The sequence below is a fragment of the Mus caroli genome, chromosome 4 (genome assembly GCF_900094665.2).
Source record: "Mus caroli chromosome 4, CAROLI_EIJ_v1.1, whole genome shotgun sequence".
In the NCBI taxonomy this organism is placed as follows: domain Eukaryota; kingdom Metazoa; phylum Chordata; class Mammalia; order Rodentia; family Muridae; genus Mus; species Mus caroli.
The window spans coordinates 100,952,978-100,970,642 of NC_034573.1; the positions used below are offsets into that span (position 1 = coordinate 100,952,978).

Here is a 17,665-nt window from a genome sequence, read left to right on the forward strand (position 1 = left end):
TGGCTGTCCTGGAGCTCACTTTGTAGACCAGGCTGGCCTCGAACTCAGAAATCTGCCTGCCTCTGCCTTCCAAGTGCTGGGATTAAAGGCGTGTTCCACCACGCCTGGCGTGGTTCCTTTTTCAATAGAAATTATTGAAACATAACTATAAAAGGCAAACAATGGAGGGCAGTGGGATGGCTTATTGGGTAAAGACATTTGCTACATAAGTCTGGCCTGAGTGTGGTTCCTGAAGCCCATGGGAAGGTAAAAGGAGAGCACAGACTCCACACTTGTCTTCTGACCTCCATGTGTGCTGTGGCACATGCAGTCACATACACTACAGTTTTATTTTTTATAGTGTTTGGAGGTCGGAGGACAACTTGTGAGAGTCTATTCTTCTGTGGTGAAGGTTACAGGGATTGAACCGGGGTCATCAGGAGAGGGAGTGGACAGGACACCCTTATCCACTCTCTTCAGCCCACGAATAGTTTGTCTTTATTTCTTTTGAGACAGGGTCTCACTAGCCCTGGCTATGTCAGAACTCACTGTGTAGACCAGGCTGACCTTGACCGAGATCCTCCTGTTGTCTCCTCAATTAAAGACTTGTACTACCACACCCAGCCCCTCATTGTCCCTATTTCTTAAGTTTGATGCACGTTGCAGTCACATAACAAAGTAAGTGCCAGAAGCAGGATGAGAATCTAGGTACCCAGGCCTGGTTTTATGGTTGTATTTTTTAAATTAAAAGCTCTTGTCCTACTTGCTGGTCAGTGGTGCACACGCCTTTAATCCCAGCACATGGGAGGCAGAGGCAGGTGGATTTTGAGTTCGAGGCCAGCCTGGTCTACAGAGTGAGTTCCAGGACAGCCAGGGCTACACAGAGAGAACCTGTCTCGGGGGGAAAAAAAAAAAAAAAAAGCTCTTGTCCTTATTTCATATTGTTTTTTTGAGACAAGGTCTATTATGTAGTCCCGGCTGGCCTCACAGAAGTCCACCTGTCTCTGAGTATGGAGCTCTGGAAATAAAGGTGTGCCACACCACACCCTGTGCCGTTTTGTTTGTTTGTTTTTTTTGTTTTGTTTTGTTTTTTTATTTTAATTGAGATAGGTCACAGGTTGGTCTTACACTCACTTAAGTTCAAGTTACCCTTCTGCCTCAGTCTCCCCAGAATCTGGTCTGCAACTGTGTGCCACCAGGCATTGTTTTTGTTGTTTTAATCATATTCATTGAGGACATGTATATTTGTATTCTTGTGGAGGCCATAGATCACCCTTTGGTGTCTTTTTCCAATTGGTTTCCACCATGTTTTTCATTTCATTTTATTTATTCTTATATGTGTGCTCACGTGTGTGCGGGTTAATGCTAGAGGACGCCTTCATGGGTTCAGTTTTCTCCTCCTACTTTTTCATGGATTCTGGGTCCAAGTCAGATTGCCAGGCCTGCATGGCAGTTGCTTTCACCTGCTCAGCAGTATTGCTGGTTCCTTCTCATTGGAACCTGAAGCTACCAGATTAGGCAAAGCTGGCTAGCAAGGCAGCCAGTCCCAGGGATCCACTTATTGCCGAGATTACATGCGTGTGCCACCATGCCGGGCTTTTTTGGTAGGTGCTAGGGATTGAGACTGAGCCGTCTTCCGGCCCTCAATTTTCGTTATTTAGACTTAACAACGTTTCCATTAGATGGGTTAATATATATATATGCTAATGCCTGACCCTTCAATAAAAGTTAGTGTTGTTTATGCTAATTAGTGTTTGGGTATGTTTCTGTCATTGCAAAATCTTTTTTTTTCTCTCTCTCCTTAGCTTTAAAACCCAAATTTGCAGAATCTACAGAAATTTCAGAACTGTCCCATAATTTTGTTATGGTAAATCTGGAGGTAAGACTTAAAGATGCCCTCCCGGCGTGGGGGGGCGGTGATTTTTAAGGTATTGTTTTAGGTTTATTATAAAGTGAAATGGGCAGAATGGGCTACTTGTGTGTTGTTTTTCTCTTGACCTCTAAGACTGAGGTTTATGGGGGAGATGTATCAGCCACCCAGCATTAGAGAGCAATGAGGAAGGGAGAACTTGAGTAAGTGACTAAAATTTGGAGTTTTTTCATCCTTAGCTTTTGATTGTGATATGTTTTATATCTTCCTATAGCTGTTCTATAGATAGTCATATGTAGAGGCTACTACTTCCTGCAAATTGTGGTTCAGTTGAGCACCTACTGGATGGTTGGCCATGCGAGGCTTTTATGTGCAGCCTGCTTCCTCGTGGAAGCATCTTTTATGTCCTTTATACAGGATCCAGCTCTTGTGATCCAGAATCTTAGAATATCAAGAGTTAGACTTGGAAGGGATTTTTTGGGGTCATTGGTATTGTTCCCATTTTATAGAAAGGCCTGAGGTCAGGGATGTGATCTTTGTTAACATGCTAAGAACCTAGTAAGTGAGCAAACATGATGCAGCTGTGCTCCCGTCCAGGCCGTGCTCTTCAGCACAGGTGTGGGATCATGTAGTACTTCACAGTGACGCTTCTAGACATGAGTCTCATTAAAGAGACTGTTTGCTAAACACAGATCCAAGAACCTTCTGAACACATTAACAGACAACATGGAGGTATTAAACATTTTTCCCTGTATAACTAGTGTATCCCAGTGCTAATTAAAGCAGTTTAAATACATGACCCTATTTAATCCCTGAAATGGGAACCTCACCACAAGCTATAAATTACTCTCTTTCCCATGAACATGATTTCATTACTTTCTGGGGTAAACTGGGACTTCACGTTCACAGAGGACAAGATGTTTCCAGTGAGTAACTCCATGTAAGAAAGTGTAGCCACGAGCTGGAGTGTAGCCATGACTACGTGGTTAAAAGCGTATGTTCCTGTAGAGGATCCAAGTTTGAGTCTCAGCACCCAAATGGTGGCTCAAAACCATCTATGATTCCAGTTCCAGGGGATCTGATGGCCTCCTGACGTCCAAGGGCATTGCACACATATAGTGCACAGACATACATGGGAGCAAAATACTCGTGTACATAAATAACTAGAAACAGAAGAAAGTGTAGCCACAGTGTCAGCCTTGTTCATGCACTCAGGGGGTCCTATGTGCTGGTGGGGATGGAGGTGCTGGGCGTCCTGCAGTGAACAGAACACGTTCCCTGTGGAAGTAGCATTCTATCACGGGGAAGCAGGTAAAATGGAATACATAAGATGGTGCTGAATGCTACGGCAAAGTTAAGGGTAAAGGAGATACCGTGACTCAGGATTTAAAATAGGTGTCTAGAAAAGAAAATTATATTTGACCAAAACTCAGAAACAGGAAAGGGAGTGAACCCAGGTATGATTGGGAAGTGTGTGTCTAGGCAGTCCAGAAGCCCAAGTTATGAATGTGTCTGTAGCTAAAGGCACCCAAACAAGATAGAAGATGAAGTTTGAGAACAGGCAGGGGGACATGGGCAGATCATGGAGCCTCCTGGCCTGAGCAAGCCTGGAATCCACTGGAAGGCTTTGGAGAGAGGAAGATTATGTTATCTGTGGTTTATATTTATCTTAACAGGATGAAGAGGAGCCCAGGGATGAAGACTTCAGTCCTGATGGGGGTTATATCCCACGCATCCTTTTCTTGGGTAAGGCTTACATTGGAGCTTGTTGGGTGACCCAGGCTCAGGTGTGGGGAGAGAGAAGTGATAAGCACTAGAACTGTAGTGGTGACAAAGGCACCTGTCCAACAGTCAGAAGCAAGGTGCTGCATGCCTGCAATTGTAGCACCAGAGCTTCATGTGTTTGAGGCTGGCTACAGAGCGATCCTGGGGAGGGGCAGGGCAGGGGTGGTGCTAAGAATCTGAATATGAGGATGAACATGCTTTCACCACGAAGTGTCTGCTTTTATCGGGCAAGATAAAGAATGTAACCTTGCACTGAGTCATTCATAGTCATTTGGACATCACTCATATATCAAACACCATGTAAGACACTACTAGAGAAAAACAGTTTCTACCCCTGGGTCTCTGTGCAGCTAACCCAGTGGGATAACAGAACAGATACATGTCTTTCAACAATTTTTTAATTTTGTTTTTTTCAAGTCAGGGTTTCTCTGTGTAATAACCCTGGCTATCCTGAAACTCACTTTTAGACCAGGCTAGCCTCAAACTCACAGAGATCCACCTGCCACTCTCTCTGGCCTCTGCCTCCTAAGTGCTAGACTAAAAGTGTGTACCACCATGTCCAGCTTTGTATTCCAACAATTTTGTGGGAGGAGAGTTTCAAGACAGGGTTTCTCCGTATAACTGGCTGTCCTGGAGCTCGCTTTGTAGACCAGGCTAGCCTCAAACTCTCAGAGATATGCCTATCTCTCTGCCTCTCAAGCGCTGGGATTAAAGGCATGTACCACCACTGCCTGGCTGTCTTTCAATAATAAGTTAGGATGACCATCTAATCTTCATTCAACATTTGGCCAGTCAGGTGTGGTAGCACAAATTTATGATCCCAGCACTTGGAAACTAAGACAGGAGGATGGGTCAAGAGTTCAAGGCCAGTCTCAGTTATATAGGAAGTTTTAGCTCATCCTAGAATACATGAACCCTATCTCAACAAATAAATAGACCCCCAAATTAATATACAGAAAAAATTGTGGCCAGTTTTAGTGGGTGATACAAATAGGAAATGTATAATTTTATTATCATCAAGCCGAAAAGGAACATTCCAGGAAGGGAATAGCATTTGCCAAGGTATGGGATGGAGGTGGTGAGCTATGTTCAAGGAAATCCATGCACTTGTTTATGATTGTGGCATGAAACTTCACATGGAGGGTGGTGAGCAGAGATGTAGGCTGCAGAGATGGGTCTCGTGTACCAACGGGTGTTCAGAATACTTTTCTGTTGTCATAACTGTGGTCTTCACACCATTTATCTTCAATAGATCCCAGTGGCAAGGTGCGTCCTGAAATCATCAATGAGAGTGGAAACCCCAGCTACAAGTATTTCTACGTCAGTGCTGAGCAAGGTATCATTCTGAGAGAAAGGAGGAAGGATGGTTGGTCATGGGCAAGGTCTGTGACAGAAACCTAGCTGTATGTGCCTGTTGGCTGAACATTGCCCACATGACTAGCTTTTGAGTAGATCCTACATTGAATACAATTGGGAGGAAGATAAAACTGAGCCTTTCTCCAGCTACTTAGACTCCAGTGGGAAAGCTCATTGGCTGGCTGGAAGCTGAAGGACCGGGGCTTATGAAGGTAGTTACTGGTTCCTGGCCTCAGTTAATACGTCAGAGTTGGATTTGATTAGTTTTGTTTTTTCATTACACCTATACTGTTCTTCCTGTAAGAATCCAGAGGAAGAGGAATACAGACTTCGCTGAGGAAGCCAAAGCAGTTTTATAGATGTTAAACCAAATGGACAGGCAGTATAGGAATTAGGCTCTGAGCCGGGCGTGGTGGCGCATGCCTTTAATCCCAGCACTCGGGAGGCAGAGGCAGGCGGATTTCTGAGTTCGAGGCCAGCCTGGTCTACAAAGNAGCACTCGGGAGGCAGAGGCAGGCGGATTTCTGAGTTCGAGGCCAGCCTGGTCTACAAAGTGAGTTCCAGGACAGCCAGGGCTATACAGAGAAACAATGTCTCGAAAAACCAAAAAAAAAAAAAAAAAAAAAAAAAAAAAAAAAAAAAAAAGAGGCTCTGGCTCTGCCAAGATGGTGTAGGTAAAGGCACCTGCTGCTAAACCAGATGACCTGAGTTCAAGCCCCAGAACCGGTAAAAGGACAGCACTGACTCCTGCAAGTTGTCCTCTGACCGCTACACAGGTGCTGTCACATAGGAGTGCTTTACACGTGCACACACAATAAGTAAACATGTAATACAGAATAATAATCTACCCCTAGAAAGACACAAGGACATTTCCCACTACGAAAGCGGGTGTGTGTAGGGTAAGACTTGCTGGAAACACGTAGCTTGAGTCCGTCCCTAAGAGTGAGTTTTAGTGAAAATGGGAAAGGCACATATGGCAGACAGGGAATGGCCTTAGCCCAGTGCTGAAGGAAGGCTGGCATATCTGCCTTGCTTTTTGGTCTCTTGCATTTGAAGCACTGTTATTCTAGAGGCAGGGGTTGGAATAGATGTCCTGTGCTGCTAGTTGCTTACTAAGTTGCTGTGTGTCACCTATTGTGAGCCTGTCAAGTCACTGTGTTTCCTGTTCTTGGAACTCTTATTCCCAGAATAGGAAAGGGGAAGACACGGAGAGGTTCTATCTCTGCCCCTGAGTCAGGAGGATGCATCTGCCTCAGCCTAATGCAGGTTTTTAGATTGACATTAGATGCAGACTTTCCCACACGGTGGGCAGTGGGGCTGTCGGTCCTAAACACGTGTCTCTCAGATTCTCCTTCTGTTTAGACTCTTACGAAATTGCTCTTGTCATCCCTACACTAACACAGCCCAAAGGTGGGCACAAGGCTTTTCCCAGAGTCCTCATGGCTTAGTTGGTATGGGACTGGAAACATTTAAACCTGTCTTGCCAAAAATGTAAGTAAAACATAAAGGGAAACGACCCATGTGAGCTGCTTTTATAAGCATACGGGGTCTGCAGGATTCCCAGGACAGACTGGCTCAGCCCAGCGCCTACCCTGCCATTTTAGAGCTCCCATTCCCAGGCCTGCACTCACGTCACTGTCCTCCTGGAAGGACAAGTCAGTCTGTGGGGGATATCAGTGCAGAAGACATTTCACCCGCACCTCCCTTTCCGTACGCTTCTCCTATTTTTTTTCCCTAAAAACTTGGCTGTTTCCATTATTGTTGGTTAATAGTAAAAATGATTAAGCCCTTCAGTAAAGATCATTTCCTCTTGTAGTAGGCACATATGTGCGTGTTTACACACACATCATGATCAATGTGACTGATCATGGGGGCAGCAGGAGGGTGTTCCCTCCTCCCTGAGTGTCAAGTGAGCACGTGTAGCCGTGACAGGGGGTCAGCAAAAGTGCTAGAGGTTAACCAAAGTAACAACTAGCGGGTTTGTAGGTCTTGATATTTATGAAACACCTGTGTTATTCATCCTCTGCTTAATTTTTGTCGAAGTCCGATGGGAGTAGCATTCTCTCAAGGGAAAGCAGGTCCTTGACGCCAGGGCTGAAAACCAGAAGGAGATCTTGATCTTGTTCTTCCTAAAACATTTAAAGTCTGTGTTGTCACCGGTCAGATATTAAAGGCGCTCCACACTTCCCCACCCCTTACCTTTATTCCAGTTGTTCAAGGGATGAAGGAAGCTCAGGAGAGGCTGACGGGCGACGCCTTCAGAGAGAAACACTTTCAGGATGAGTTGTGACATGAATGAGTGTTCTGGAAGAAAAGCAGCAGAGAGAGAATCCTGAAGAATCACCCAGAACCGCTAAGCCACCAGAAACCATGCTTCTACCTACACTGGCAGGAGCTCTCACTGTGGAGAGGCCACTGACAGAAGCTGCTCTGTGGAGCCAGCAGCGGGGCCGACTGACTGTCACCTGCTCCCTTTCCTAAGTATCCATTCCTTTGAATGTAAAGAATGAAACTCTTTGATACTAACTTTGAGCCACTTGGGGATTAACTCCATGTCAGTATTTGAGTCTTTACCCATTTTCTCCTACTGTACTCAAGCTGAAGTGAAACAAATCAGAAGGATCTTTTCTATAGTGTACAAATTGCAGGAGTTACCAATTTTTAAAGGCGGCATTCTCCTTTTGTCTTGGTAATCCTCCTGGACTTCTCCCGGAACCCCTGTGCCTGCCCACCCTTTGCTCAGGCTTCCCTGTTTGCACGAATGCGTGTCAAGAATGGCTGTGCGCTGAGACAGCCCCAACTGGAAGCATGCTTTCCCTGTTGCTGTTAGAGAAACTCTCAAGTCTGCAAACCCTACATGAAGCCATTTTGTCAATTCACCAACTGTATTTTTGTACTGGGGTTAAAACAAACACAAGAGATAAAATATGTTTCATTAAGCTTTATTAAAACTTGAAATGGAAAGATGCTGTGGTGGCCTTTGGTTACTGAGCAGGGAAGAAGGGGTAGCTACAGAGGAGGATGAGGAAGAAAACTGGTCTAGTCTGTGCTGAGTCCTCTCTTAGGACTCCTGTTTCTCCAGCATCCACATCCAGGTGAATACCAGGGCATTTCCTTTGTTGTTATTAAATAGAATCTTATGTTGCCCTGGTGTCCTCAAACTCAAGTTCAAGTAATTCCCCCATATCAACCTCCTGAACTCTTGGAATACAGGTGAGAGCCACCTCCGCACATTTAAAGCCTGCCTTGCTGGCACTTTTATCATAGCACAGGCCTTTTCTCTCTCCTGGGCGTATTTGTTGTGACAGTCCCATTATTCCCTGTTACTTGCCTACTCGCCTGTGATATCCTTCTGTAGCCCATCTTCCTTGCCTTCCCCAGAGTGATTTTTTCAGAACACTAATCCATGTAATTCCCCTGCTTAAAACTTTCTACGACCTTCAAGATTTTTACTCCCATAAAAAAACTTTGGGCCTTCAGGTGGCCAGGCATCTCCTAATTGCTTACAAGGTGTCACCCCATTTAGTTTGTCCTTAGTCTCCTAACAGCCCTGAGAAAGGAACTATTGTAACCTTTATTCTACAGGATACTTGTGGCTTTTGTGTACGTGTGTGCATCTGTGCATGTGTGTGCTGTGTGTGTGCAGGTGCTTAGGGAGTCAGAAGAGATCATCAGATCTCCAGGAGCCTAGAGTCCCAGGCAGCTGTGACCTCTGGACGTGGGTGCTGGGAACTGAACTCATTCTCTGGAAGAGCAGCAAGTGCTCTTCACCACAGAGGCATCTCTCCACTCCTAGTGCTGTGTGGGGTGTCCCGTTCCCCCCACCCCCTTTTAAGACAAGGTTTTACCGTATCATCCTGGCTGGTCTGAAACTATGTAGACCAGGCTGCCCTGGAATTCAGAATCCACCTTTGCCTTCCATGTGCTGTGATTGTAAAGGTGTCTGAGTCCACATACACACTAGATTCTCACCACCAGGACCTAATTGCAAACTCGTGCCCCTCCTACCACCTTACCTCTACATTCTGAGGTGACTTGTTGAAACAGGTGGTTTCAATCTGGGGCCCAGAAGATCTTTTTATACATGGGCACAGAAACCTTTCGGTGAGTCAATTTCTGTATCTTTATGCTCCGAAAGATGATTCCCCCCCTCAAAAAAAGTGAATTGTAGAATTACCATGTGAGCCAGCAATTCCACTTCTCCAGGGAATATAACACATAGATTTAAAACTAGGATGTTGAGTGGCTATCTGGATACCCACATTGAGAGCAGTATCACAGTAGCCTGAAAATGGAAGCATCTTACCACGTTGGTGAGTAGATGGATTACAAAGAAAAAGTAGGGCAGGTGAGCTCGCGCAATGAGAAAAGCCGCCGAGTTCCATCTCCAGACTCCATAGCATGGAAGGCTCTCTGGCCTCTCATGACCACAGCCCCTGCTTCTTAGTGGAGCAGGCCTGGACCTTCCCAACCTGAAAGAGGAGACACTCATAAAGCGCTAACTCTCAGTGTCCCTTTCTGACTGCCAGGTCTTCAGCCTGGCTCTAGGTACATCCCGTACGTATAGGTCTGTGCTGAGCAAGGACTGCTGGGAAGACTGCTGCTTGTCCAGAGCATTCAAACCAGGTAGCTCCCAAGTTGGGTGGAGGGGTGGGGGAGGGCTGATGATGTCTTTGCTCCAAGCATCTGAACTCGTAAACAGACAGACACACACATACACTACACATAATTTAAAAATAAGCAAACTACTTGGTGTATTTCAGAAGGTACAATGCATCTTCAGTTATCAGTGGAAGAAGTTAGAAATTCCCTCCCACCCCCAAAGCAGCAAATGCAAGCATTTCCTGGCGAGTCACCGGCACACATAGGGTACAGCCTAGAAGAGAGAAGAGCTGGACACCTTCCAATTGCCCTTACCAGTCCTGTCAGAGACCGGACCTCCTCCAGGGTGGAGTGTGCTATCCAACAAGGTTTGTCTACACGCCTTCCTGAGAGCACCCTGTGGGGAACACCTTCGATAAATGACCCAGGGATTGGAACATAGCCTCCTCCCCGGCAGCTGCTTGGATGTTAATGAGTTAAAAGTAAATAAATAAATGACAAACTTACCTCCCCTCTCCTTCAAAACTGTAGTGGCTGGGGGGAATGCTAAATTATCCCAGATACTTCTCTGAAAGTGGAAACAGGGAGTAGCTTTTTTTTTTTTTTTTTTTGGTTTTTTNGAGACAGGGTTTCTCTGTGTAGCCCTGGCTGTCCTGGCACTCACTTTGTAGACCAGGCTGGCCTCGAACTCAGAAATCTGCCTGCCTCTGCCTCCCGAGTGCTGGGATTAAAGGCGTGCGCCACCACGCCCGGCTCCCAGGGAGTAGCTTTAACAGTTGGAGCTAATCTACTGCTCAGTTATCACTACCAATTCCCACTTTTAAGCAAACAAATGAAAGTAGTTTTCTTTCAGAAAAGCAAAAACATAGTACTATCAACTTTTTTTTTTTTTTTGAAAACATAGTTCCTCAAAATCCTCTAGTAGTGGAACAGCGAAGGGAGGCCCCGTTCTCACCATAGAGTGGCTCAGAGCATTCATATTTTAACAGGAATGAATTTTAATTGTTAACCCTTCCTTTGAGTTAAACAGTGCTTTTCGTGGGCTCTGAGAGCCGTTCACAGAGGTACACACCTGCAGCTCTCTGCTTCTAGAGGCTTCAGGGCAACACTAGGGTTTGTCAGTCAGACGTTCTTCGGGCCTTTCTGTGTTAGGCCAGGGAGGACAGCATCCTGACAGACTTCAGATCACCTGCCCGCCCAACAACAGTCACTTCTGCTTATTCTTGGCAAGTTTCTCAACAGTGAGAAGGTTGTCTCTCAATCATTTTGAGTCCCCACGAGCGAGTCTTTAGACAGTAGTGAGCTTGCTCGAGACCTCTGGAAGAGCAGTCAGCACTCCCAAGCGCTGAGCCACCTCTCCAGTCCCTGTGTTCACTTTTTGGGTTTGGTGTATTTTATTTGAGACAGGGTCTCACTATGTAGCCTAGGCTGGCCCTGCCCTCAGGACGATCCTCCTGCTTTGGCTTCTCAAGTGCTAGAACTTCACATTTAGAATTGACTTCTGCTTTTCTGCCAGGCCACTGACAACTCTGCACAGGATAGCCTCAGCTACTAGGTAGGGTGTGGGTCTCTGGCAATTTTTTACGTTTTTTATGTTGGAAATTGGATCCAGTGGCTCAAGCATGCCAAGCAGGAGCTCTGTGGCTGAGTCTCACGTTCAAATAAACATGCAGCTATTATGTGAGCACAGGCATGTTAAGTATACATCCATATAAATTATGTGAAACAAATATACATATGTAATCTTTTAAAAGAACATTCATGATGCAAAGAAGTTGAAACGGAATAACAAATGGAGAAATTGTGGTCTAATCATAGAAAGGGCAGACACTGCTGATATGAATGAATCTTAAAAACATGCAGAGTGGAAAAAAAGACAAACTCAGGCTGGAAAGATGGCTCAGTGGTTAAGAGCACTGACTGCTCTTCCAGAGATCCTGAGTTCAATTCCCAGCAGCCACATAGTGGCTCACAACCATCTAGAATGAAATCTGATGCCCTCTGCTGGTGTGTCTGAAAAGAGTGACATTGTACACACATACATGAAATAAATCTAAAGTCTTCTACTCCGCAAAGGAGCAGGCCCGAGTGAGTGGGAGCGAGCGGGGCTGGAGTGAGAAGGAAAAAAAAGAAACAAACAAACAAAGGAAGAAACAAAGAAAAAGAAAAGACAAACCAGCACACTGATGGAAAACTTTAGGGCATTTAGAATTCTCTACACTGAGAAGCAGGGGGGGGGAGGGACTGAGTAAGAAGTGACTGAAAGGCCATGGTAGAGAATTGTAATAGAGATGGTGGTGATAGAAATGGTGACTGTGGAGCTAGGAATGGGGTGCACATGCAGGTGGATCTCTGAGTTCCAGTTCAGCCTGGTCTACAAAGCAAGTTGCGGGAGCATTCCAGGACAACCAGGACTACACAGAGAAACCCTGTCTATACTTCATCTTAGCCAAAAGGCCGAGAAGTGATGAGAAACCCTGTCTAGAAATACCCAAATCAACCAATAAAATAGAAGGTTGATTGTGTCAACACCAAACAGTTCTTGCCGAAAAGGAAATGAGGGATAGCTGTCCAAATATGAATGAGTGTGGCCTGGAAACATGGATTCAAGTTGCCCCAAATAACATGTTCCAATGTGGAAATAGTTTGGTGAGGTTTTTAATAATTATAAGACAAAAGAAAGTCATAAATCAGGGCATTTTTCAGAATACATTGGTGAGAGTAGGGATGTAGTTAGGTTGGTAGAGTGCTGGCTTAGAATTCCATCCCAGGCCGGGCGGTGGTGGTGCACGCCTTTAATCCCAGCACTTGGGAGACAGAGGCAGGCAGATTTCTGAGTTCGAGGCCAGCCTGGTCTACAGAGTGAGTTCCAGGACAGCCAGGGCTATACAGAGAAACCCTGTCTCGGAAAAACCAAAAAAAAAAAAAAAAAAAAGCCATCCCAGGGATACATGAATCCAGCATGGTGGACACAATGTAACCAAACTCTGGAGTTGGAGGCAGGAACATCAGAAGTTCAGCTCATCTTTGAGAGCACAGCACGTTCACAGCTTTGAGTGATATGAAACCTTGTCTCAAAACACACAGGTACAACTGTGTTTGATAGGTCAAGCAGATGGATCACACAAAGGATGCAGGTACGTGTGGTGGGTCTCAGATGCTATCTGAGCCTTTGACATTCTTAGCTTTTGAGTTAGCAGAAGTTAGTGGTGTGTTAAAACAATGCATTCCAAAAGAGAATTCTCAAGATGTCGGTCAGACGCTAACGTGGGCAATGAATGGCTACTCAGGGGGTGAAGGCAGGAGATAATTTGGTTTTGTATCCGGACCATCCCAGCTCTCCACAACCAAGAAGTTCTAATCAGATCCTCACAGTGTCTAACATGGGCATGGCTTTCTTTCTGGATCTTCAGTTGTGGTGATTATACAGCTGTGTACATTTGTCAAAACTGAAACTAAACACAAACATTTTACCACATATAATTTGTACCTTTATATATTTAATTTAAACATGTGTTTTCAACTCCCCAAAGTAAATTGTTTCTGATGGTCTAATTTGGCTGACTGACTTAACAATGAATGCTAAGGCTTTCCAATAAATTTACTTAAAACCTAGTGTGTGATTAAAATTAACATTCATGCTATGATGCATTGTATCAAGCCAAATTTGGTTGATATTTTCTTACCACTTAGGAAGTTGCTTAGGACCTTAGGAAGTTGTATAATGCCATAAAGGAATTATATCACATCTGCCTTCAGTTAAAATGCATTTTTTGTTTGTTTGTTTTTGTTTTTCCAGACAGGGTTTCTCTCTGTAGCCCTGGCTTCACTGGAACTCATTCTGTAGACCAGGCTGGCCTCAAACTCATGAAGATCCACCTGTCTCTGCTTCCCAACTACTGGGATTAAAGGTGTGCGCCACCACCAACACCTGGCTTTACCCTCAATTCTTACAGAAACCTGAGATCTAGCCTTGACAATTTTTTTAAAAAATATTTATTATTGTATATAAGTACACTGTAGCTGTCTTCAGACGCACCAGAAGAGGGCGTCAGACCTTATTACGAGTGGTTGAGAGCCACCTTATGGTTGCTGGGATTTGAACTCATGGGAAGAGCAGTCAGTGCTCTTACCCACTGAGCCATCTCTCTTGCCAGCCCTATCCTTGACATTTTTAATGTACTCTTTAATCACCAATTACCATTCTCATTCTATCGCTATCTCTGTGTGTGTCTGTATCTCTCTCTCTCTGTATCTCTCTCTCTCTCTCTTCCTCTTGTTTGATGACAGAACCTTGCTTACCTTGCTTCTCAGTCCTGACATGGCCTGGTACTTATTGCTGGCTTCAAACTTACAGCAATTCTCCTGCCTCAGCCTCCCAAATGCTGAGATTACAAGTGTGTTTCACTACATTATATTTCACTATTTTAATTGGATTTATTTTATTTTATGGTTTATGGCTGCTTTACTTGCATGTATGTCTCTGTGCCGGGTGCATGGCTGATACCCACAGAGATCAGAAAAGAGCATTGAATATCCTGGGTATGGAGCTAGGAATGACTGTGAGCCACCATGTGGGTGCTGGGACCCAATCCCCATGAGCAACAAGTGCCATGTGCTCTTAACCGCTGGCTTTTTTCTTTCTTTTTTTTTTTTTTTTTTTGAGATAGGATCTTCTATGAAACCCAAGCTGACCTCAAGCTGGCTATCCTCCTACATCAGACTCTCAAGTGCTAGGATTATCGATCGGTAGGAGTCACCATACTCTACTTTCTGTAAATATTCTTTATAGTCATTGGTCTCTTTAAAATGAAATCCTCACCCCACTCCACCCCACCCCCTTTTTTGGCTTAGAACACTTCATTGACTTGCTTCCTCTGTCTGTTATTGTTAATGGTATTGCTTAAATAGTGACATAATTTGGGCCCAATTCTCCAGTTTCACGGTATATTATACTCGTTCAGCCATGTAACCTGCTCATACTGTAATCTTTCCTACAACGTCCTGTTGTATGAACAAAGTTCACATAGAACTTGGTTTACTCCCCTAGGAGGAAAGCCTCCACCTGTACACGGAATGCAGGAGCAAGGTATTTCCTCCCCTCCTCCTCCTCAGTGGAGCTTAGGAGCTTGAGGGCAACATGCAATCAGTCTCGTTCCTCTGTGAGACCTTCTGTCTCCTGAGCACACCTGGTCGTATTGGTGATAATCACTCTGTGTGTCTATTGTTGCTTCTCCATCCTTGCTTTGAACCCTGAGCTATATTGGAACAACAACTTCAGCAAAGCCCAGAAGAGAGCTCTTGAGCAGTCTTTCCCAGGACCCCTCGTTCTCTTGAATCTCAAATTCAACTCCAGTTCCTCAGCACCCATCACTGGTGCATAGACATACAGTCACACTTGGCTTCTCTCTGGTGTTCCGAGGTCCTTGGGGGTTGGCAGGTGTAGCTATTTCCATCAGAGATCCTCTTCCCCACCTTTTGTTTCTCCTTCCTCAGAGATCTATGCAATGTCTCTTTATGAGATTTCCAGTGACCATGCCATTAGAACAGTCTTTAACTATTCACCGCTTTCTGTCCCCTCCACCCGCGTCTAGCCCTGGGTATCACCTCAAACTCACCATGCAGCTGAAGATGACCTTGCACTTCGGATCCTTCTGCCTTCATATCCCCAGTGCTCAGATGAAAGGCAAGTGCCACCATGCCTGGTGTATACAGTGCTGGAGAGCCAATCCAGAGCGCTGTTGGAGCGAATGCTCTACAACTGAGCTCCATTCCCCAGCCCTCTCATTGGTTTTCCACTAAAGTCACTTTGATGGGGATAATCGGTTGCCGTTGAGGTTGTCTATCTGGTTGCCTCTCCAGAATGTAAGTTCTATGAGGGTGGGAGCTGCTTGCCCCGCACAATCATTACAACCATTGATGAATGAGGGGTTGAGCGACTGTAACGTACTAGGGCTGAACATCTCATCGCTCAGTCCTTGTTGATCCCACACGAAGTCTGAGGTCCAAGAGAGAAAGCTATGGTATTCTCCCCAAGTAAGAAGGATAGTGTGGCCGGTTAAGTAGGAAGTGACTCTCTAAGAGAATGAAGGGTATTGAGGATGGTATTTAAGATTGAGACTGAGGCTCGTGTAAGAACAGCGAGCTGCAACAATTAAAACAGCCCCGTGGCCAGAGAATAACATTCAAAAGGGTTGATGGTTGGTGGTAAATCCACAGAGAAAAGCATCTGATCAAACGCATAAGGGTGTGTGGCTTTGTCCTACAGTGCCATGAACGTCAACCCCACCCCACCCGTTTTCTTTGTGTTTAGATCTGATTAATATCCATGAATACTTAGAAAAGTCACTTAGGCTTTTGCTTCTGTTGAATGGATCGTGGGAGAAAAAGATGAGATACCAAAAATCAACCCAGTAGGTGCTTGTCAGACCTTCCTTCCCTTCTAGTCTGCTCTGTAGCTAGGCTTACTTCAGCACCATGGCTATGCCTCAGTCCAGAGAGAGTGCACTTCCCACTTAGAACACAAGAGGGAGTATGAGTTAAACCTTTGCAGAGGGTCACAGTGCTTCCCCCATCAGCCTTCCTCAGCAGGCTCCCTGGCTTACCTGATACATTCCAGGACTGTATGCTCTGTCCTCCAGAGCGCTAGGATTAAAGGTGAGGTCTCTTTAAGTAGTTGATGTCAATGAATATCTCTTTATATACCACTTCCTTATGCAATAATTTCGAATTTCATTTTCTTAAGGAGCCCACGAGACTATTCAGGTCTTCATACTACCATGAAAAAGAAATAACAATAACTGGCAAATAGTAATTGAGCAAATACACTTGAACCCAGACCTGTTGGATCTTAGAACAAAATCAGCCCATTATACTTATTTTAGATCAAGTCCCACATTTTACAGCCAGGGTCCATAAAGGGGTTGGGTGAGAGGTGGGTAATAAGTTATGAGACTGAGAGAGGACTCTGTGTGTGTGTGTGTGTGTGTGTGTGTGTGTGTGTGTGTGTGTCAGGAGGTGGGGCTCACAAACACTGTGTTCAGTTACTGCTGCCCACATCCAGCAGGGGCAGGGGGGTCACGAGGGTCAGTCATTTAGCCATGGCGACTCTGGAAGAATCATGTGTCCTCTCTCCATTGATTTCCTCATGCTACAGATGAGTTGATTCCTTCTCACTTGCCTGATCATTGTAAAACAGCCACGCCCACTATTCAGGTTCTTTCCCTTTATCTATTCCTTTCTTTCCTTTTTCTTTTCCTTTTGGAGACAGGGTCTCACACGGCAGCTCAGGTTGGCCTTCAGTTTGCTGCATAACGGAGGATAATAGGGAGCACCTGATACTCCTGCCTCCACCACCTGGATGCTGGGATTACAGGTTTGCACCACCACACCCCATCCGTGTGATACTGGGGACAGAACTCAGGGCCTCACGCACGCTAGGCAAGCAAGCACTCTCCCAGCTGAGCCACCTGCCCAGCTCTCGCCCCATCACTTTGTATGACTCAGACCTTCTATATGTTTCTCACTATGTGAAACTTTCCTATACATTTCGTCTTCTTAATGTTTCTCTTCCTCCTAGGATTCCAGCTTCTCTTAGATGATGTTCATGTGCCTTATGCCTAGAGCACTGCTTGGCACACACTACGTGCCAGTGAAATCCTTGTGGGATGAATGAATGGATGCACGGATGGAGGGTATAATGGCCAAGAAGTAGGAACAGAGGGTTGTAAGTGCTAGGTCAGAAAGATTTTGATAAAGACAACTTTCCCACCAATGACTATCATCCAAAAACAAAGCAGCCAGCACTGGATAAGGTGGCTCCCTCATCCTCAGAAGGAAGCATGTCAAAACTGGAGGTCCCCATGTTGCTCTGGTTGGGAGAGGCTAACTCCAGTGTCCTTTGGCTACTCAATATAGTTGCAAGTATTGAATTAAAGCCTTGGTGACAGGATGCTGTCTACTCTCCATGTTAAATTATAGAACAGGCATTCTCTCTGTGTGCTTTGTTGCTGGCAAGGAAGGGGTCCTGAAGTTGGGAAAACAGAGACAAGGAGATTAACATTGGTGGACTCT

The 17,665-nt window shown here is 45.2% G+C and overlaps 1 protein-coding gene across 1 annotated transcript in view; it reads left to right on the plus strand.

The window, feature by feature from the left end:
• Txndc12 (thioredoxin domain containing 12) overlaps window positions 1–7,954 on the plus strand; it is a 28,356-nt gene extending 20,402 nt beyond the window's left edge. Inside the window, exons 4-7 of the mRNA XM_021161089.2 lie at window positions 1,785–1,858; window positions 3,526–3,595; window positions 4,887–4,970; window positions 7,201–7,954. Of these exons, the coding sequence (XP_021016748.1) occupies window positions 1,785–1,858; window positions 3,526–3,595; window positions 4,887–4,970; window positions 7,201–7,280 (308 nt within the window). The 3' untranslated portion in view covers window positions 7,281–7,954. The remainder of the gene's footprint in view (window positions 1–1,784; window positions 1,859–3,525; window positions 3,596–4,886; window positions 4,971–7,200) is intronic.
• The last annotated feature ends 9,711 nt before the right edge of the window (window positions 7,955–17,665 follow it).